Below are 21777 nucleotides of genomic sequence, written 5' to 3'. Positions count from 1 at the left end.
AGAACAATGGCAACATGGACACACACACACACACAATAAGTGGATACTCACTTAGACCTGGGAACAAATTTACCATAAACAAAAATATATTCAATTCACAATATTTAAAGTTTATTAATATCTAATTGTATTCTTTTAGCTATGCAATGAAGACATTTGCGATCAAGAAATCAATATAAAACATCATGTTTTTCAGCAATCATTTCTTAATATTTATATTGAGATGTGTTAAACAAACTTGAAACATGGCAGCTATGTTGACAGACCCTATTTTGGTGAGAAAAAAGAATATAAACAAACAATCTTAAAGTGAATTTAAGAAATACTAACTGACATTACCAAACACGTCCATACATTATATTGTGATGCTTTTGTAGAATTGTACCACTGTTTCTTCCAGGTGTCATTTGTTTTGGAAGGTTTTCTCCTTCAGTTTCCTCTTTGAGAAGTATAACAGATGCTCAGAAAGTTATGGTAGCATGTAAACTGATTCCTTTAATGTGCTAAACTGCGTCGATTTTTCATAAAAGACTTGTGCTTCCTTTGGCCCTTTTCTAATTCTCCTCACTTGATTAAAAGGGCAGGCTCAGGTCACACTAATCAACGTTGTTTAACAAAACAGACCTGCACTGTGTTCCTAGGGGCCAGTTTCCATGACTGTCTAATCAAAGCTACTGCAAAGGAAATGACAGCTAGTGTCTCATTTCCAATCCTGATAAGCATGTAGGCTTTGAATTGGTTGATTACTGTCCATGATGCACAGCTAGAACAGGACTAATATTTTGATCAGAATTGTATGGTATGTGTTCCTTCCCAGAGGATTTCCCTGTACACAGTGGTTAAGGTGCTGTTTATTACAAACACAAAGCTGTTTAGTATTAATATTTAGTATTCATTATGTATAAAGCAATAAATCAATGCAGAGAACTGTTGCATTTTAGGAAGATAATATGATAATTGTGCAATATATAGTATTGTAAAAAATATTTAAGAAATGAAAGAAATTCCCAGTTGCAGGTGTCTGGCCTGTAAGATTGCATTCTTGAGCAATGATAATCTTATAGCTTTGGAAAGAAAGAAATGGAGTTTTCCTGGTGTATCTTTTTCAGCCAGGAGATCAGAATTTTGTTGGTCTCAGCCGGTCTGATGACAAAAACAAGAACAAAATTTAAATAACAGTATTTATTTTATAAAGAAATAAAGAAATAAAGAAATAAAGAAATGTGATAACAAATTTGTATGCACAGACCTTTCTTGGTAACAAGTCTGACAATAGTTTTGAATAAAAAAGTATACAAAGTTTCATGTTAAATTGTCTACAATGAGCAGCTTTGCAGCAAATTTAGTAGGATACCTTCAAAGTCATAGTCTGCACAAATCTGGTGTTAATACATAAATATTTTTGCAAAGATTTGCTATTATACCCTGGACTGTATGCATTTTTATAGCTGTTTTGAGCCAGTCTGTTGAAGCGAGAATTTTGCCTCTATTTCTCACAATGCAAAAGAACCAAATCATGAAACATTGCACTCTAATGCTTCCACTCAGGCTGATATCACTGTAGTGACCAGTAATTGCAATAATTACTGTTTACTGACAATCTTGCAAAAACGTCTTGCTAAATCATACTGTATCTTGCAGTTGCAAAGCTTCTGCTAAATCTGAGCATACCAAAAGGAAAAGAACTCTTATAAATCTAAAGTAAGCTGTGTGCTTATTGGATTGCTTTTCCATGAGTTATTGAACTGAAGTGAAATGCACTGCACTTTATTGTTCCTGGAGAGTTGTTATCCTATAGATTTGCACAGGTTTTCTAATAGATTGGAATATGTTTTAATATAAATTAAGTTAATTTCTCATGTATTTGACGTTTTAACACATTCATTATTCTGCTCTGTTTATCTTTTATGTACAATAATCTGCTGATTGCCTTTTATGTCCAAAAGCTCTATACAGAACATATTCTAATTTAGTTTTAATAAAAACTCCACAGTTGACTACAGTACAGTACAGAGTCTTTACAAGAAATACATACAAAAACACACAAGAACATACAAGAAATGCTCAAGTATGGCCAGTTCTTCTAAGAAAAAGAAAAAAAAAAGGATGTTGCATACAAACCACTGTATTGAACGGCATATACATAAAAACCTCTTCTGTTTTTGGGGGGAACAAATTTGTTATCTGATATCAAGTTTGTAGGGTACAAGACATACACATATATAGTTTGGTTCAATTCATTGGTCATTTTCAGCCTTGAAGAATCTCCCTGATGTGTCTGTGAACAAAGCATCCTTGCACACTACTGATAAGAAATGCAGAGGATGACTGGTCATTGGAATATGGGTTCTGTTGAAAGACCTGATTCTCTGACATGTACAGTCAATGATTCAGCATACAAACCATTGATTTTAGCTGAGCTGTGTCATTACCTGTCACTGACCATCGACACTTGCGGTTATTGAGGCTAAAGTCAGATTTATCTCTGAAGTAGGTTCTAAATTTGTCAGTCAGTACAGCAGATGTCCTAATCATATGTCGTTTTTTTTTTAAAGAAAAACTGAAAGATTTACTGAAAAGTCCAGTTATGCTTTTAACCTTGCTAATTGCAGCCTCTGTGACTGTCTTTGCTATTATTTATGAACTAACTGTAGCAGCAGCAGAAGTAATTTTAATTAAACTTCACAGAACCCCCCAGGGAAGATCCTTAACATGGATTCTATGTTCATCATAATCATACAAAAACAAAATTAACGCATTTTGATTTTGAATATCATTCTACTTTCATATAATTTCTTTTTTTTTCAAATATGAAAAGCTTGGATAACATTAAGCAATGGTGTAACAAACAAATGTCAAATAAATCTGAAAAATTTACCTTTCCATTTGGGTCCAGTGCCCACAGTCCTCAATATGAACCCTTGATAAATTGGGAATCTATAAATTCAGCACAAAAACATGGATTCAGAAAACTTAATTACTGTGGCTCAGAATATTGATAATTCACTGTGTTGATTTTTGTTTAGGTTTCCATATATTAAAGGATAAACAAATAAAATAAAATAGAATGGCAGGCTTACTGTTTTCTCCATGCCAGTGGAAAAAATGGGCAGAAGGACCTTGTCCTTCCCTGCAGTCACCATCAAAGCTGGCATCAGGATCTACAGAATGGAAAAAAAGTTACTGATGTACTATATACTAATCATAACTAGTTACAGAAATGATCTTTTTTTAATCATCAGAATGTTAATTTCACATCAAAACCCAAATGAGGTCTGCCTCTACATAAAGAGATATGTTTATCAGAAAGGTGGCCCATGCAGCAGAGAACTTCATCCCAGGACTCTCGGGAGCAGATGTTTGGGAATAGACAGAGTAGGCCATCTGCTGTGTTCAGTGTGTGTGCTTGTGTTTGATGCCATATGAATTTGCAAAGAAGCAGAAGATTTATTTATTTTTTTTTTTTTAAGTGCAGTGTTAGAGCCACAATTTCCTGGCCCAAACCTGAAACACAACTACAGGATTTGGCACACTTGCCTTGCCCCTTGGCCTTGAACACATCCAGCGCCAATTCCTCTCTACGTTCCGATACAAATTCAGAGGGCCCCTTGGACACAATGAAAACATTTTCTCAGTACACACATTGAAACATGAATGTGTGTATGCATAATCAGGGAAATTGGCAATCACAAGTTTACAAAATGAACAATGACAAAGGACATTTTTACCTTTTTGATGAAATAGAATTTATATATATATATATATATATATATATATATATATATATATATATATATATATATATATATATATATATATATATATATATATATATACAGTGAGGAAAATAAGTATTTGAACACCCTGCTATTTTGCAAGTTCTCCCACTTAGAAATCATGGAGGGGTCTGAAATTGTCATCGTAGGTGCATGTCCACTGTGAGAGACATAATCTAAAAAAAAAAAATCCAGAAATCACAATGTATGATTTTTAAACTATTTATTTGTATGATACAGCTGCAAATAAGTATTTGAACACCTGAGAAAGTGAATGTTAATATTTGGTACAGTAGCCTTTGTTTGCAATTACAGAGGTCAAACGTTTCCTGTAGTTTTTCACCAGGTTTGCACACACTGTAGGAGGGATTTTGGCCCACTCCTCCACACAGATCTTCTCTAGATCAGTCAGGTTTCTGGCCTGTCGCTGAGAAACACGGAGTTTGAGCTCCCTCCAAAGATTCTCTATTAGGTTTAGGTCTGGAGACTGGCTAGGCCATGCCAGAACCTTGATATGCTTCTTACAGGGCCACGCCTTGGTTATCCTGGCTGTGTGCTTCGGGTCATTGTCATGTTGGAAGACCCAGCCTTGACCCATCTTCAATGCTCTAACTGAGGGAAGGAGGTTGTTCCCCAAAATCTCACAATACATGGCCCCGGTCATCCTCTCCTTAATACAGTGCAGTCGCCCTGTCCCATGTGCAGAAAAACACCCCAAAGCATGATGCTACCACCCCCATGCTTCACAGTAGGGATGGTGTTCTTGGGATGGTACTCATCATTCTTCTTCCTCCAAACACGTTTAGTGGAATTATGACCCAAAAGTTCTATTTTGGTCTCATCTGACCACATGACTTTCTCCCATGACTCCTCTGGATCATCCAAATGGTCATTGGCAAACTTAAGACGTGCCTGGACATGTGCTGGTTTAAGCAGGGGAACCTTCCGTGCCATGCATGATTTCAAACCATGACGTCTTAGTGTATTACCAACAGTAACCTTGGAAATGGTGGTCCCAGCTCTTTTCAGGTCATTGACCAGCTCCTCCCGTGTAGTTCTGGGCTGATTTCTCACCTTCCTTAGGATCACTGAGACCCCACGAGGTGCGATCTTGCATGGAGCCCCAGTCTGAGGGAGATTGACAGTCATGTTTAGCTTCTTCCATTTTCTAATTATTGCTCCAACAGTGGACCTTTTTTCACCAAGCTGCTTGGCAATTTCCCCGTAGCCCTTTCCAGCCTTGTGGAGGTGTACAATTTTGTCTCTAGTGCCTTTGGACAGCTCTTTGGTCTTGGCCATGTTAGTAGTTGGATTCTTACTGATTGTATGGGGTGGACAGGGGTCTTTATGCAGCTAACGACCTCAAACAGGTGCATGTAAATTAGGATAATAAATGTAGTGGAGGTGGACATTTTAAAGGCGGACTAACAGGTCTTTAAGTGTCAGAATTCTAGCTGATAGACAGGTGTTCAAATACTTATTTGCAGCCGTGTCATACAAATAAATAGTTTAAAAATCATATATTGTGATTTCTGGATTTTTTTTTTTAGATTATGTCTCTCACAGTGGACATGCACCTACAATGACCATTTCAGACCCCTTCATGATTTCTAAGTGGGAGAACTTGCAAAATAGAAGGGTGTTCAAATACTTATTTTCCTCACTGTATATATAAATAAATAAAATAAGGCATTAAGGAATATTCTGCAGGCTAAGCAATGTGCAATCAGTAAAACCTGTCTCTGAGTACCTGAAGCCACTCTTCCTGTACTGCTGGATGTAGTACTGCAGCTCTGCCTCACTCAGAATTGCACTTCTAGGAACATCTTCTGAGATTCCAACAAAGAGTCCACCTAAGAGGAAACAATAGCTTTTTTTTTCCCCAAAATGTCTAGTGATGACAATCTGTTTTCTGATTCCATATACTTTTCCTAAAGCACTACACTTATTCTCAAGTCTGTGAAATAATTTCCTAATAAAAGCATTTTTCATTACACAGTACCAATTTGTACAATCAAAACATCAACCACAGCTGATCACAAGACCAAGATCAAATTGCACCGTTTTAAATATCGCATAAATACTAACACATAAAGAGGCAAGAGGCAAGCAGACAAACACAAAAAAAGATGCAATGTTCGGGTCTTGGGCCAGGTGATTAACAAACAAGATGCATCAGGCAAAGGCAGAGCACATGAAACAAAAAAGACATGATAAGAATCAAAACCAGGAAATCTCATCACAGAAACAAACAGCTCAGCACACGATGGGGGCAAATAATGACAGGGCATGGTTGGACACAAGACATGAATCAAAATAAAAACATGCAATGCATAGTGAGTGCTTCTGCACGCAGCACTCGGCACATGGATGAAGAAGGAAGCAATTTGAAGAATATGAAGAAAGAATTTGCAATTTGCTGAATGAACATTTAGCAACTTTATATTTAAAAACTAAATGCTGTAAAAGTAAGTGTTAATAAAAAAAAGAAAAAGCTGGAGAACCATTTTGTAGTTAGGTTAAATAAAAAAGCTGGGTCTCTCAAAAGTAAAGATGGGCAGAGGTTCACCTATCTAAAGCTGTGGAACAATTGCAGAATAATGTTCTTCAACATAAAACTGCAAACACTTCTACAGTGCATAATATCATCAAAATATAAAGAACATCTTTTAGTGCTTAAACATCTATATTGGGTGCCTGTGAGGACCTCAAGCAGCAATGAATTAAAAACAGGCAAAATTCTCTAATAGAAATCACTACATGGACTCAGCAACACCACCAGAATTCTGTCTGTAAACACAGATAAACCTCTATAATGCATAGAACAATCCAAATGTGAACATGATCCCTAGATACTACCATCTTCTCTCATCCAGAACTAATTTCAAATGAATTGAGCTAAAAAGGCAAACTGTTCTGTGACCAAACGAATTGAAATCTAAGTTTTTGTTTTAAAATCATAGATATCATAGATATAGATTTTTTGCTACTATATTATCTGTCAAGCTTTTGGAAATACTTTGCACCAAATACTACTGTGACCAGCTGTATCAATACTTTGAGATTTAAGATAATTCAATGTTTTTACACTTTTTTTGTTTTACCTCTTTTAACGACTCCAGTCGTATCCACTTGAGGATGTGTATCCTGTAACACATTTCAAACATTACACAGAGAATATACAGAGGGCTCCATGAGCAACAGCTTGTAAAGATGTATTGGCTTCATATTTCTTGAAGGAGAAATGTTTTCTTCATCCTCCCTGGTTCATAGCTGTCATAAGAGAGCTACTGAGCAGGATTTGGAAAATAACCTAATTGGAATCTTAAAATAGATATAGATATGCATTAAGGTTAATACTTTAGACGAACTAAGTAAAAAAATTCCTTATTTAAAATGAAATATGGATAATCTGACATCTCGTTATGTTAAGCGTTCCTTGAGCAAAATTGTGTAAAATTACAATGTTGCATGTTTTCAGTTTACATTTTACCTCACTGGTGATTTTATTTACATGTGCCATAAATGTCTTATCATACAAGAAACCCTTTTGTTTAAACATTAAGCACTGATATACCTGTTACTACTGTGACATGGCATAATACAGCGGTCCCCAACATTTTTTGCTCCACAGATGTCAGACAATATTTTTACGGACCGGCCTTTAAGATGTGGTGGATAAATACAACAAAATAAAATGACATGACCGGCATAGAAACTGGTATTTTCTAAATATAATAATAAACTAGAATCCACTGTGTTGTTTTTTGTTCATTTTGCTCGCTTGGGGGTTTCAAGGGGCCGGAGCACCTTCTTTAAGAAGGCAGCAGATATTGGTAAGACATTGTGATCCGGTAATTTTCCAAGTTATGTATTTTTTCTGTGTGGCCCGGTACCAATTGACCCACGGACCGGTGCCAGTCCGCGGCCCGGGGTTTGGGGACCACTGGCATAATACTTTTGTTGTTTTTTTTTTTGCATTTGTATGTACTAATGAGCCTGAGAACTGATTTATCTTGTGATATTACTTAGATATGCTTAAAAAAAAAGTTTAGTTTTTCAGATTCACCTTTTGTTTTAATGAATATTTCCTGAACCACACACTGAATATTAATTGAAATATGTAACTGATCAGGGAGATATCTGGATTTTATTGTTTCAAACTGCTATAATCTGTTTGTTCATAGCATTTAAAGATTTTTTAAGAATACTTTTAAATAGATAAACAAATACATTGTGAAATTTCTGATCTAGTAATAACAGTGTAGTGTAAATGACATTTATGGATGCAGCATGTGTGTGGGAGGATAAGTGGACACTAGTGCAATTAATGCAGGGTATTCCTCTGAGGTCTCCACTCTCTGTGAGCACATGATTTTCTCTATTTGACACGAGCAAGTGAGGGGATCAAAATGCAGCCATCAAAACAGAGCTGGGTCCATGCTCTTGCCAAATGCTTCTGGTCTACACAGTCATTAGGATGTGCTATGGCTGTCTTAGCTGGGCTGAGTGATGAGCTGTTTTTTGCCAAGAGTGACTCATTAGTCCGGCAGCAGAGGCTCAGGTGAAGGGCCTTTAACCAGCCCTCATTACAATCCCAATTCACCCAGCCACAGCAGCAGCATTCTTTCATCTCCATCAGTGTGGCTTTCTGGTGGTCACAATAAACCTAACAGACGTATGGAAAACCTGAAAACACCCACTTGTGATGAAGAAAACGCTGTGCATGTACTCTCAAAGAGTAAAGAGAGTATACAATGCAGACAACTTTTACTCTTCCTGAAACTACTACTCGTTTTCATAAGCCATTCTGATACTATAGCATTTTTGTTACAATAAATAACACTGATAGGAATGCAACATCCTCATTTAAGCTTAGGATTTGAGAGGGCATCCTCACTAGGAATCAAATGATGCAAAAGCTTACCTTTGTGCACCATACAGCAAAGTACAGACCAATATCTGGATAAGAAGTGCAAGGAACTAGTCTGATAACAGAAGGTGTCTTGGCAATCAAATGTCAACACAGACAGTCATAATATGCAGACAAATGTCAAAGCTTTACCAGGTCAACTCATTTGAAAATGCATCACAGTGCAGCTGTTTTAGTTGTTCTAAAGCAATGGTATTTAGACTTTGCTCTCAGAAACTGCATGACCAAGACATTTCACAAGGATTTTGGCATCCAGTTGATCTGAAAAGTACATAGTTTGTGCTCACACAATAAACCACAATAATACACAGACTATCAGTATGCCGACCCAAAGCTTGCAATGTGATTTTTATAGATTTTTAGCACTGCATCATACAGACTTAGATGTGAACGTCAACTGCAATTCATTTTTCATACTATCTTCTTCAGCTTCAACCTTGAACAATACCTTTATACCTTTACTTTGAAATCTCACCTTTTTTTTTTTTATTACTGCCTACTTTTTTTGATGAATAACAAAAAGTCCTTGAAATTGTGACCTGAAATCACCAAAAGTATTATAAAAAAAAAACTGCAAATGGGCAGAATGGTGATCAGTGCATATATGAGTTAATAACTCAAAAAAGAGAAGCATGATACCAATGACCTTTCTTTTTACAAAAACTAAATTGCACAAACTTATGTGCTATTTATGTACCTATTTTTGTACTTATTGCACAAACTTATGTGCTTTTTTTCCATCCACCATCACACTACTGAACTCTACACTACACCGCTAGATCACTAAAAAACAAAACAAACACAAAACAAACAGTATATAACCTCTGTACAATACTTGTACATATTACATAGTATTTTTTTACTCCTCATTACATCTGCACTATTTTTATCTATATGTATCTTTATATCCCTACTGTCCACATAAGTGTGTGTGTGTGTGTGTGTGTGTGTGTGTGTGTGTGTGTGTGTGTGTGTGTGTGTGTGTGTGTATACATACATACATACATACATACACACACACACACACACACACACACACACACACACACACACACACACACACACACACACACACATATATATGTATATATATTAGACTGTTTATTCAGCTTGCTAACTTCTTAAATGCAATAATCTTGTAACCTTTCACTTCTTCACATTCCCTTCAATGCCATATCCCTAGAACCATTTCTGTACTTCTTAATGATGTCCACATTGTCTCTGCACTGTTATAGCCTTTATATTTATTCACTGTACATATGCTTACATATATCACTTGCTGTAAATATGCTACATCTTTATCTGCACTTTTGCACGATTGCTACATTTTGCACTTCTGGTAGATGCCAAACTGCTTTTCGTTGCTGTGTACCTGTACAATGCAATGACAATAAAGTTGTATCTATGTATCTATCTAAGGCTGCTCAAAACAAAGTTGTGGATTTCAACCTGGACCTTGATGTTTAGCCATTTTGTTGTAAAAAAAACATAGAAATCTCACATAACCTTACAAGAGGCAGTTGAAACTAGTGCATGTTTTCAATTTTCAGACGTTTTTAACTGAACTAATCTACTGTATGCTACTTCAGGGTACCTTGCTCTCTCTTTCAGTCAGTTTTAACCAGTACAGAATTTAGCAATCATCAATACTGGGAAACATATTACCCTACAGTATAAGCATTTCCCACCTAGTTCCTATTATCAGTTGACTACTGATAAAAATCCTGTTTACACTACACATAATCTAAGACCAGTAATAACCGGCTCTGTGTGTGTATGTGTGAGATACTGTAGATAGAGAGAAAGGGAATCAACAAAAATCAGTAGTTTTTTCACTAACCTTGATCAACAAAATTTTTGTTGAATGGATCTACCTTGTCTCGTAGATGTTCCACAATTTTAAATTTAACTATAACATTTTAATAAATGAAAGTATTAATTGGTTAATTGCAGTGTGTTAAATTAAGGAGGAATATTTGGTTGGATTTAATTAACAAATTAACTATTTATCAAAGCATTACTTTAATGTAAAAAGATTCATTAAAGTAAAGATGAAAACAAAAACAAAAATTATAATAATAATTAGAGAAAGAGGAAGAAACATTGGCATGTTGTTTTTTTAGCAGCAACTTACACTCTGTCACTTACATTCTCATAACTAGCACTAAAGAGCAGTTTGAAAGTTCTCTCCAGGTCCTTCTGTAGCTCAGCCTCCGCCACACCCTATATAAACAGGGACATTACAGTCTCCCATTAACAATTACGCTTAATTCAGTCATCAGCGTCCTTGCAAAAGTATTCACAAGCACAAGTTATATTAAAATGTTGCTTTAAGGACACTTTGTCCAAACACAAACCACTTACTATCCAGAATTATACAAATATCCCTAATGATCATTCAAGCATAATAAAATTTATACATAATATTTAAACTTACAGATTGCCTGACAATTGCTGGACATAAGCAATGTATAATAACCTTTGGAAATATTTAAACAGGAAGTTATAATGCCATTTTGATCCAGAATAAAAATATGAAACTTTTTTGTTTCTTTTGAAAGACCTGAAAACATGTCAATGAGTTTCCCATTTCAATTGAGTGATAAATATTAAAGTAAAAATAGGTTTGCTGTTGTTTCAGTTCAGCAGTGTTTTCATTGAATATCTCAGATGGGGTTTTTTTGTTCTGCTTGTTTTTATTAATTTTTTTTAAGAATATACAATAAAATGTTGTTTGCTTGAAACAAATTTCTGAACTCTGAATAATTTAACAAAAGAGAATATATCACTTACAGGCTCCTGGAAGTAGATTTGATATTCAAAGACTGGTATAGACTTGAGTGTCTGCATTGGGTTTTTGTTTGGATCCACAGGGAATAGAGGAGTGTTAAGAGACACCACAGCCCTTGAATCAAAAAGAAGGATGTTCATCATTGTTAAGTGACATCAGATGAAATAGAACTTAAAATGGTAATGCTTGATAGAAAAACATCTGTAATGTCATGTTTTAATTGTAAACCTTGGGTAGTAGATACCTGGTGATACCTATGCTATACACAGAACCTTTAAGGGGTTCTCCTAGTTACTAAACCTGAAGAACATTCTTTTTTTTTTTATCCTGTATCTCCAAAAATGGTGAGCTCCTGATAAATAACATGTTCATTAAACTTGGACTAGCCATGGTCATAGCTTGCTTGACAGTAGAGGATTACATACCTCAGTCTCTCTGGGTAATACAGAGCCATGTTCCATGCAAAAACACCACCCCAGTCATGACCCACCAGAGTCACCTGTATAAGGCCCTGAGTTTGAGAACAAAGATGGAATTTCAACCTCCTTATACAACCATTTTCTGCTGCAAGATGCTCATCTACATTTTCACGAAACAGCCCATCAATAACCTTGAATTATTTTTAATTTCATCAAACTTCTGTTAGAATCTCTCATGCTATCAAAAATAATTAACAAATAATCTGTAGTTTATTCAGGGCCGTGTTCATGTTACAGGGTTCATTTCAGCCACAATGCCATTCCGCTTTTCTTTATCCCTCAGCTAGTGCAGAGCAGTCATTGCAGAGATTAGAAAACAATCCCTCCAGCCACCATCTTAATTAACTTTATTTTGGATAATATTTATTTGATTAAACTGGCAACTGCAGTGTATAATGAGAGGATAATTGGCACCTTCTGACTAAAGTCTTGTGATATTCTCAGCCACCCTAATAACATTACCTCAATCTTGGCTTCACCACTGAATTTAATCTATTCAGTATAAATAATTTCTACATATATGTATACAAATCTTGTTCAGATGGAGAAAAAAAGTCTCTGCCTTTTATTCGATAGATTTTGCTGACATGTGATCGTATAAATATCTCCAAAATAGATGGATTCTTTATCTATAACCATATCTGTGGTTTATTGGGAGCTACAAAAATGTTTAAGAAACTACTAATTGATGGGATGATAATAGAATGAACTAGGACTTATCAAGCCGAAAAAGATCTACAATAATCGTTTAACTGTTGGCCATTAAAAGCTTAATATATTGCTATTTTGATGTATAATTGATGTATTAGAGACATATACAGTGGGTACGGAAAGTATTCAGACCCCCTTAAATTTTTCACTCTTTGTTATATTGCAGCCATTTGCTAAAATCATTTAAGTTCATTTCTTTTCCTCATGAATGTACACACAGCTCCCCATATTGACAGAAAAACACAGAATTGTTGACATTGTTGCAGATTTATTAAAAAAGAAAAACTGAAATATCACATGGTCCTAAGTATTCAGACCCTTTGCTCAGTATTTAGTAGAAGCCCCCTTTTGATCTAATACAGCCAGGAGTCTTTTTGGGAAGGATGCAACAAGTTTTTCACACCTGGATTCAGGAATCCTCTGCCATTCCTCCTTGCAGATCCTCTCCAGATCTGTCAGGTTGGACGGTAAACGTTGGTGGACAGCTATTTTTAGGTCTCTCCAGAGATGCTCAATTGGGTTTAAGTCATTGCTCTGGCTGGGCCATTCAAGAACAGTCACGGAGTTGTTGTGAAGCCACTCCATCGTTATTTTAGCTGTGTGCTTAGGGTCATTGTCTTGTTGGAAGGTAAACCTTCAGCCCAGTCTGAGGTCCAAAGCACTCTGGAGAAGGTTTTCGTCCAGGATATCCCTGTGCTTGGCCGCATTCATCTTTCCCTTGATTGCAACCAGTCGTCCTGTCCCTGCAGCTGAAAAACACCCCCACAGCATGATGCTGCCACCACCATGCTTCATTGTTGAGACTGTACTGGACAGGTGATGAGCAGTGCCTGGTTTTCTCCACACATACCGCTTAGAATTAGGGCCAAAAAGTTCTATCTTGGTCTCATCAGACCAGAGAATCTTATTTCTCACCATCTTGGAGAACTCCATGCGGGTTTTCATGTGTCCTGCACTGAGGAGAGGCTTCCGTCGGGCCACTCTGCTATAAAGCCCCACTGGTGAAGGGCTGCAGTGATGGTTGACTTTCTACAACTTTCTCCCATCTCCCGACTGCATCTCTGGAGCTCAGCCACAGTGATCTTTGGGTTCTTCTTTACCTCTCTCACCAAGGCTCTTCTCCCCCAAAAGCTCAGTTTGGCCGGACGGCCAGCTCTAGGAATGGTTCTGGTCGTCCCAAACGTCTTCCATTTGAGGATTATGGAGGCCACTGTGCTCTTAGGAACCTTAAGTGCAGCAAAAAATTTTTTGGAACCTTGGCCAGATCTGTGCCTTGCCACAATTCTGTCTCTGAGCTCTTCAGGCAGTTCCTTTGACCTTAATGATTCTCATTTGCTCTAACATGCATTGTGATCTGGAAGGTCTTATATAAACAGGTGTGTGGCTTTCCTAATCCAGTCCAATCAGTATAATCAAAAATTTCTGGACTCAAATGAAGGTGTAGAACCATCTCAAGGATGATCAGAAGAAATGGAGAGCACCTGAGTTAAATATATGAGTGTCACAGCAAAGGGTCTGAATACTTAGGACCATGTGATATTTCAGTTTTTCTTTTTTAATAAATCTGCAAAAAGGTCAACAATTCTGTGTTTTTCTGTCAGTATGGGGAGCTGTGTGTACATTCATGAGGAAGAAGAATGAACTTAAATGATTTTAGCAAATGGCTGCAATATAACAAAAAGTGAAAAATTTAAGGGGGTCTGAATACTTTCCGTACCCACTGTATATATAAATAAATGTAGCAATAGCAAATAAATGAAATGCTATATAACGAAAGGTACAGGGCAAAAAAATACTGAGTGGTGGCATCTCATACAGTAAACTATCCATGTGTTTATCCAGCACAACAGGACTGTACTCTGTGTTTTTAGTAAAAAATATTTTACTTATTTAAATCAATATGCTATAAAAGAAACACATAAACTGATTTTGAAAGGAGCTGGGCTTGACAGATCTTATTTGCATCCTATTCTGGCCAGGAAACTGCTGTTAGTCTATACTTCCTAAATTTAAATGTGTAGAACAAATTTTCAGCAGGCTTGCACAACTTTAACTGTCAAGTGTGTCTAGTTCAGGTTTAAGGCACAAGGGAGGAGGATTGTACAGGAAGAAAAATGTAATATACATACCAACTTATCAAGAAAGGTCACCAGCTCCTATAGATAGTCAGAGAGATAAACAGTGTCCAATTATTTTTCTGACACCTGTGTGTGTGTGTGTGTGTGTGTGTGTGTGTGTGTGTGTGTGTGTGTGTGTGTGTGTGTGTGTGTGTGTTCAGCAGGGGCTGCGTGTTTTTGCTTACCTGTAAAATATTTTCTAGAGAATACTCCTCAATATCTGCAAAGAGAGTTGGGAGTAAAATCAAAGTTGTGTGGCTTAACTCTTCATTCTTCAATTCCAAAATTCCACAAAAAAACTTTTTTAAATCACTTGAGGGAAAGCTATCCAATTGTACATTTCCAGGTGAAGATTTCTCAGGATCCCATAAGGGATTACTCAGCATATAAGGTATTAAAGGGCACATATCTCATTTTCACTCTCAGCATGATGCTTAAATCATACTACTAATATATTCTGAATTTATTCTTGCTCTAAGTGTTGCATTTACTGAGATATATATTTTGCTGTTTTTTTTTTTTTTTTTAAACGTGCAGTATTATGCATCTTATATTTTGAAAGAATAAAAAAAAAAGAAATATTAAATAAATGAAAAGTGCTTCATATAATGTACTTTCACATATAATAGTATTAATGTATGTAATTTATGTGATTATCATATTCTACGAATTAAGAAATAACAATAAAACTACTGCAAATCACAGACATTGCTAAAAGTATTGAGTACTGAAACATGTATTAGTGAAATAAAAGTAATGATATCTGCACCATGATTATTTCACATTAATTTTTTGCTATGAGATTTGTTTTTGTTTTTATTTCAAAACGTGCTTTTTAAACTTAATGAGAATTCAAAAACATCATACTGCCTTGCAAGAGGGTAAAAAGTAAAGAGTAAATAAAGCCACAAATAAGATATTACTACATATGGAGTTACAAAAGGTCTCAGCAGACAGGAATTCAATTAGAATGAGAAAAAATGGATATGAATTATGAGTTTTTTAATCTCGAACTTTAAGCTTCATGAGAAGCTTTGATATTTTTATTCTAATCGCTATCATAAGCATGCTCATCAAATGTGCTCATATTTTATAGTATTATTAAATAATGAAATATGTTGAGATATATTAAGAATGGTCAACTAGAAAAAAAGAAGTAGAAATGGTAGAGACAGACAGACTGTAAAAATAATATCCAAACAGGGCAATGCATTATAATATAAACTGACCTTCCAGAGCAGTCGAGTCACCAAAACCTTTTAGGTCTATAGCAATAGCCCTAAATCCAGCATTAGCCAAGGCAGGTATCTGAAGAAGACAGAATAAATGTCATTAATGGCATTGTAGTGTGCAGGATTTAAGCATTCAATCCCACATACTCAGCATTAACAGGACACTTCACTCAGCTTTCAGAACACCAGCTATTGTTAAGCTTTGCATCACTGGCTCTCTGCTTGCACTTTCAATTTCTCTTTCCTTTTCTTTTTTATTTCTCACCTGGTATCTCCATGAGAACCAGCTTTCTGGGAATCCATGGCAAAGCAGAACTGGTGGACCCTCCCCCATCTCCACAAAATGAATCTTTACACCAGGCTAAAGGAAACAAAACACTACAACTTACTCAGCTGCTATACAAAAGTCTCCCTCTGCTCGCTTACCCTTTATCAACATGTAGTGTACAGCTCTTACCACAACAACATAGCAAATAACACTTGTAAATTGACTGGTGCATGCAGATGCATATTCATGAGTAGGATAAACAGCTACGGTACTCGCTGCCTTTACCTTAATAGTTACATATCCATGAGTGATATCTTCAGGATTCACACTGAGAGGCTGTTGCTCACCAGTAATCTGTGGATTCGACAGAATTTGTTATACATCATCTGGTTAAACTATCAATAATCTCACTTTTTTTTTAAATGAACAGGCACCTAAAAATATAAATGAGCTTTTAAAAAAACCTTAAAGTTAATAAGCATAAGAGCTAAAAATTAACAGAGGTGGCACTTTATTATTTGATATTGAATATTGCAATCACTGTGAATGTGTATTTTATTGCTCCTAGTTTTATAACCACAATGACTGTATAAAACTGTTATATAGTTCTCACTCTCCAGTGTTCTGTATTGCTTAAAGACTATGATCACACTCTTGAGGTCACCCAAATGAGGATGGGTTTCCCTTTTGAGTCTGGTTCCTCTCAAGGTTTCTTCCTCATTACATCTGAGGGAGTTTTTCCTTGCCACAGTCGCCACGGCTGCTCATCAGGGATTAATGCACACCATTCACCTTAACTGTTGATTTCTGTAAAGCTGCTTTGACACAATGTCTGTTGTAAAAAGCGCTATAGAAATAAACTTGACTTGACTGACTATAATATGTGACCCTTTGGTTTTATTAGAAATGTTACATGATTCTGATAATAGTTTAACAAAAATGAAAATATACTGCATGATTTGGGCTTCAGGCCTTTAAATAAAAGTAGCTGCTTTTTTTTTTTTTTCTTTGGTGTAACTGATGTAAATTTTGTCACGTTTGAACAGTTTTGAGAATAATCTCTGTGCCATGTAATTAGAGTTATGCGAGTACTTATGATACTCAAAGCAGATACAAGTGCAATGTAAGAATGTTGATTACAATACAAGGATCAAATAGATTCAAAACTGTAGGCAGAATCAAATAGAATGGTGGACAAAAGCAAGAGCAGGATTTAAGTAACCGAAAATCAAGAAAATCAAGAAACATCTCGATAAAAATATAAGGATTCAACAAGTTACTACAATACTGAAATGGGTATATATACAGACAGTAATCTAAAAAAGTAATACCAGCTGTGCATGAAACAACACGGGGACCAGTGACAGACAGGGGTGGAGATATTACAAAAATAAAAACCTGCAGCAATGAAGCGGCAGGAATGTGGGTTAGGGTCTGTTACAATAAACACTATAAAACCCTATTTTATATTCCCTTAATTAAGGTCAAATGAATGCATATCTAACTTTACAATTTTATAAATTTATGAACGTGGACTAATTTACTGACCTTTTAAAGGCCAAGTGATATAATTAACACTTTAAGATGAAAACAATAACATATGTTTTTCCAGATGTTTGTTGACAAAAAAATCAAGTCTAATATCACGCTTACTAAATAAAACAATGATTGAAACCAACAAAAAATTATTTTCATCTACGATCTTGAACAGCACTGAAATGATGGTATAGTGAAATACATATTGCATAAATGTTCATTACCTTTATCCCTGTAAATTTCTCTATTTCCATCATTGCTTTACTGATATCAGTGATCTTAACAGCTGTCATGCCCAAGCTTTTAGCTGCCTGAACACTCTCCTCATTAACATCCAACCAGAGAGCCTGAACCCAGAGAACAAAATAAAAACATGTTACTGATACAATTGCAGTGGCAGCTGCTGATGGTATTAAATGGATTTCTTTTCGGCTTCTCCCGTTAGGGGGCGCCACAGCGGATCCTCCGCACGTTTGATTTGGCACATGTTTTACGCTGGATGCCCTTCCTAACGCAACCCTCCCCAATTTATCCGGGCTTGGGACCGGCACTAAGAGTGGCTGGGGATGGTTCCCTGACCGGGAATCGAACCCGGGTCGCAGCGGTGGGAGCGCTGCATCTTAACCACTAGACCACCAGGGGACCTTGCTGATGGTATTAAATAAGAGTCCTAAATCTAATATTTATCAATAGACACTCTATGTTAAATTCGGAGCTGCATTAGTAATTTAAAGAAATTGTTGATAAGAAGTTCATAGCCATAATGTTCTGAGTTCATGCAGTGCTTTGTTTAAATAACTCACAACTATTAGCAAGCAAAATATAATCAAATTTTTAAACACAAAGGCACGCAATTTATTGATTATAAATGTGGCAGCAAGCTGGATAAATATGACTTTGTGTTACATTATACACATTATAACTGTATTAGTCCTTAGTGGTTTCTCATGAAATCTGAGTTTCTCAAAACTACTTATGCTGTAACATCAGATAGAACACCTTTTTAAACACAGTCTCTACCAGTTATTAAAATAAACCTAACACAAGCTCTACAATCAAATTCCAAATTTTAGGCTATACATGCCTGATGGGGTTTTACATTCAGTTTATCCAAAGCAGTGTGAAATATCGTGGGTTCAGGAAGCCTTGACCCAGTGTGGCAAGAGTCAACTACTACGTCAAAGCAGTTTTTCAGCACTGAAAGAATCTTGGCAACACTGTCCCTCTGAGGAGAGTCATCAACCCAGATATTGGCCACGACACCAGTTTTTATGCCTTGAGGGAAAAAAACAAAAAGATACAAGATATCAAGTGTTGATCAATACAGGACATTGTAAATTTTTCAGACTTTGATACATTGGTCATTCTCACAACATTGCATACCTTTTCTCTGGAGTATAGCAGCAGTATCCAGCACATCCCTCTTAATCTCCACCTTCTTTATCTCATCATAGAGTGTTTGGGCTGAGAACGGTGCAGGTGAAGACAGGGCCTGGCTGACTGCCTCTTTTTCATGCTCAGATTCCAGCTCTGCAAGCATCTTTAAATAATGGAGACATAAATGTACAAAGATCATTTATGGTGTAACAAAAGAAGTGGCCAAACAACCTCTGGAGATCCATCATTAAACTATAATCAGCTAAATCAAACAACCACTGAATTTCAGATGAAGAACTTGATGAACCAGTTTCAGATGGGCATGTTTTAAAACCTACAAGTGGTTGACCTAGGTGGATTATAATTCTGTCTGGCATTTGGTTGAAAAATTGTTCCTTGTTTACAAGGTTTTATACAGACAGAGTCTTATCCCACCTGCCCTTGACTACTATTTAATGAGATCTCCCAACAGTGCCATCACCATAAACACCATGCTGGATCACTTAAAGCATCAAAACTCATTTGCTTTTGTTTTTGTTTTTGTTTTTTGCTTTTTTTCCCCCCATAAGATTGATAAATGTTTCTTAGTAATAGATCTGCCTACCAAAATATATTATTATAAGAATCAAACTAAACTGTATTAAGGTTTTACAAGACAATAAGGTTCTATCTGTGTTTATTCAATGTTCAGAAATGTAATTTCTAATTGTCTTAAAAATTTTATCATTTAAATTTGTAAAAAAAAAAAAAAAAAACCCTTTATTTTGTTTGGTTTTGCTTGCTGGAATGTCCCAATCCAGTTTATAAAATTCGTCTTCAACCAGATAAGACAATATACAATACAACTTTTCTCTGGTATTTACATTCTAAAAAGTCTAAGAAAAATAGTAGGTTGAGTTCCTGTTTCCCACTTCCCCAAACACGTGTCATTTTTCTTTCATTTAAACTGTGTTCTAAGTAATAAATAGTGACAAATATGTAAATAAATATTTGTAACCTAATTAATTTTTATAAATTTTTTTCCACTTCTTTTTTGTGTTAATAGAAATGATAGTGCTTACATGTACAGTATTCTTTATATGGACAAATCCATTTGCACTAGCACAAACCCTGCTTTGTATTGCACTAAATATCATTTGATGTAGTGTCCTAGTTAGTTCTGTGTGTGTTCTCTGTAACCTTTTGTTCATTCTTAAACTCATTTTTAGTTTCACTTTGTACAGGTTGAAATGAAAATAAAAACCCTACTCGACTTGCCTTGAAATGCAATTCCATTTATAAAGACATAATCAGTTATTTAGTTAGTGATGTCTTTGCATTAAATTATATTATAAGTTATAATCCATTATTTTCTATTTCCCTCTATTCTATCTCAGAGATTGTATCTCTGGTTCAAGAGTCCAGAAAATCTTTTTCTTCTCATGCAACTTTTTTTTGTTATGCAACTAAAGATGACTACAAAATGAATACAATTTGTCTAGTACGTGTAGTCTAAGATATTTTGATCATGTTTTGAGCCAATTTTTTTTCTTCCTGGAATGAGAAATTATCTTGTAGTTGATAACGAGGTGAACTTTGTGTTGTGCACACGGGTAAAAAAATGCCATGCATTTACCTGGGAAAGGGTAATAATCCCCCGTTCAGCTCGAACCAGCGGATTCTCAGTGCCCGCCGGTACAAGATCCCTGAAAAAAAACACTAATAAATAATGTATTAATATATTCAAAGACATATATAAATGAAAACACCTACCTCCTAATGTTTGGATATGTTTCAAAGTTGTGTAAAGGTTGAAGGGGGTGAGGGGTCACAACTCCCCACATGCCGAACACCACAGCTTTCATCATTGTATTAAGTGAATAGAAACAACAGCAGAACAAGCGCACTAACGCTGCTGTTCAACACTTTCGGCACAACTCTGTGTAATACATGGGACAAGCTTCCACTAATGGGAAATGCGAAGCGGGTCTACTAGCCAATCAGAAATGAGATAAACCAGAAGGCGTGCCTAATGTCTATGGTTGACCAATGACTGTTTCACATGTTCAGAACGAGGTGTGCAACAGATACCTAGCTGTTGCACACTTTGTTCAGAACATGTGAAACAGTGTTAAAAGCTGAAAAGAAAGAAACAGTGTCAAAAGCTGAAAAGAAAAGAAAAGAAAAGAAAAGAAAAGAAAAGAAAAGAAAAACTATATAAAATAAAATGTATAAGGGTTAAACTTATAGGCACTATCAAACATTTCATATTTTTTAAGCTATTAGAAAGTTGATTTGAATAATGTCTATTGTTAAAAGCACTATACAAATAAAATTAAATTGAATTTTCATGTACTTTACCATGGCGAATATGACAATTTTGATAAATACTCTGAGGCACAGGATGCATTTGAGAACTTTTGCGACATAAATAAGAAATGAGAAATGAGAAATAACTTCATCATTAGTAGATGCACATAGTTCAAAAACTCTGGTTCTCTCTTTCTCTCTCTCTCTCTCTCTCTCTCTCTCTCTCTCTCTCCCCCAATCTATCTCTCTAAAATCAATTTATTTAAGA

At 35.8% G+C, this 21777-nt stretch overlaps 1 protein-coding gene across 1 annotated transcript; it reads right to left on the bottom strand.

Moving 5' to 3' along the window:
* Positions 1–89: 89 nt before the first annotated feature.
* On the bottom strand, positions 90–21153 carry ephx2 (epoxide hydrolase 2, cytoplasmic). Its single transcript, XM_083545506.1, has 19 exons — positions 20973–21153; positions 20836–20905; positions 19227–19383; positions 18928–19118; positions 18068–18190; positions 16593–16661; positions 16305–16400; positions 16037–16115; positions 14993–15027; positions 14820–14846; positions 11926–12011; positions 11503–11614; positions 10858–10932; positions 6881–6923; positions 5527–5629; positions 3538–3607; positions 3081–3161; positions 2879–2937; positions 90–1143 (listed from the first exon to the last, which is right to left on the bottom strand). Exons 1-19 carry the CDS (start codon positions 21065–21067, stop codon positions 1059–1061), a joined length of 1656 nt encoding a protein of 551 aa, XP_083401632.1. The 5' UTR covers positions 21068–21153; the 3' UTR covers positions 90–1058.
* Positions 21154–21777: the final 624 nt, after the last annotated feature.

Source organism: Silurus aristotelis, assembly GCF_946808225.1.
Source record: "Silurus aristotelis genome assembly, chromosome: 6".
NCBI classification, from domain to species: domain Eukaryota; kingdom Metazoa; phylum Chordata; class Actinopteri; order Siluriformes; family Siluridae; genus Silurus; species Silurus aristotelis.
This window is presented reverse-complemented; position numbering and strand designations above follow the sequence as displayed.

Coding starts and splice junctions, on each gene's coding strand:
- ephx2 (XM_083545506.1), bottom strand. CDS start 21,067: ATGATGAAAGCTGTGGTGTTCGGCATGTGGGGAGTTGTGACCCCTCAC. Junction 18,191..18,927: donor TGAATGTAAAACCCCATCAG/GCATGTATAGCC, acceptor CTCTGGGTTCAG/GCTCTCTGGTTGGATGTTAA. Junction 3,162..3,537: donor GTTCAAGGCCAAGGGGCAAG/GCAAGTGTGCCA, acceptor TCCATTCTGTAG/ATCCTGATGCCAGCTTTGAT.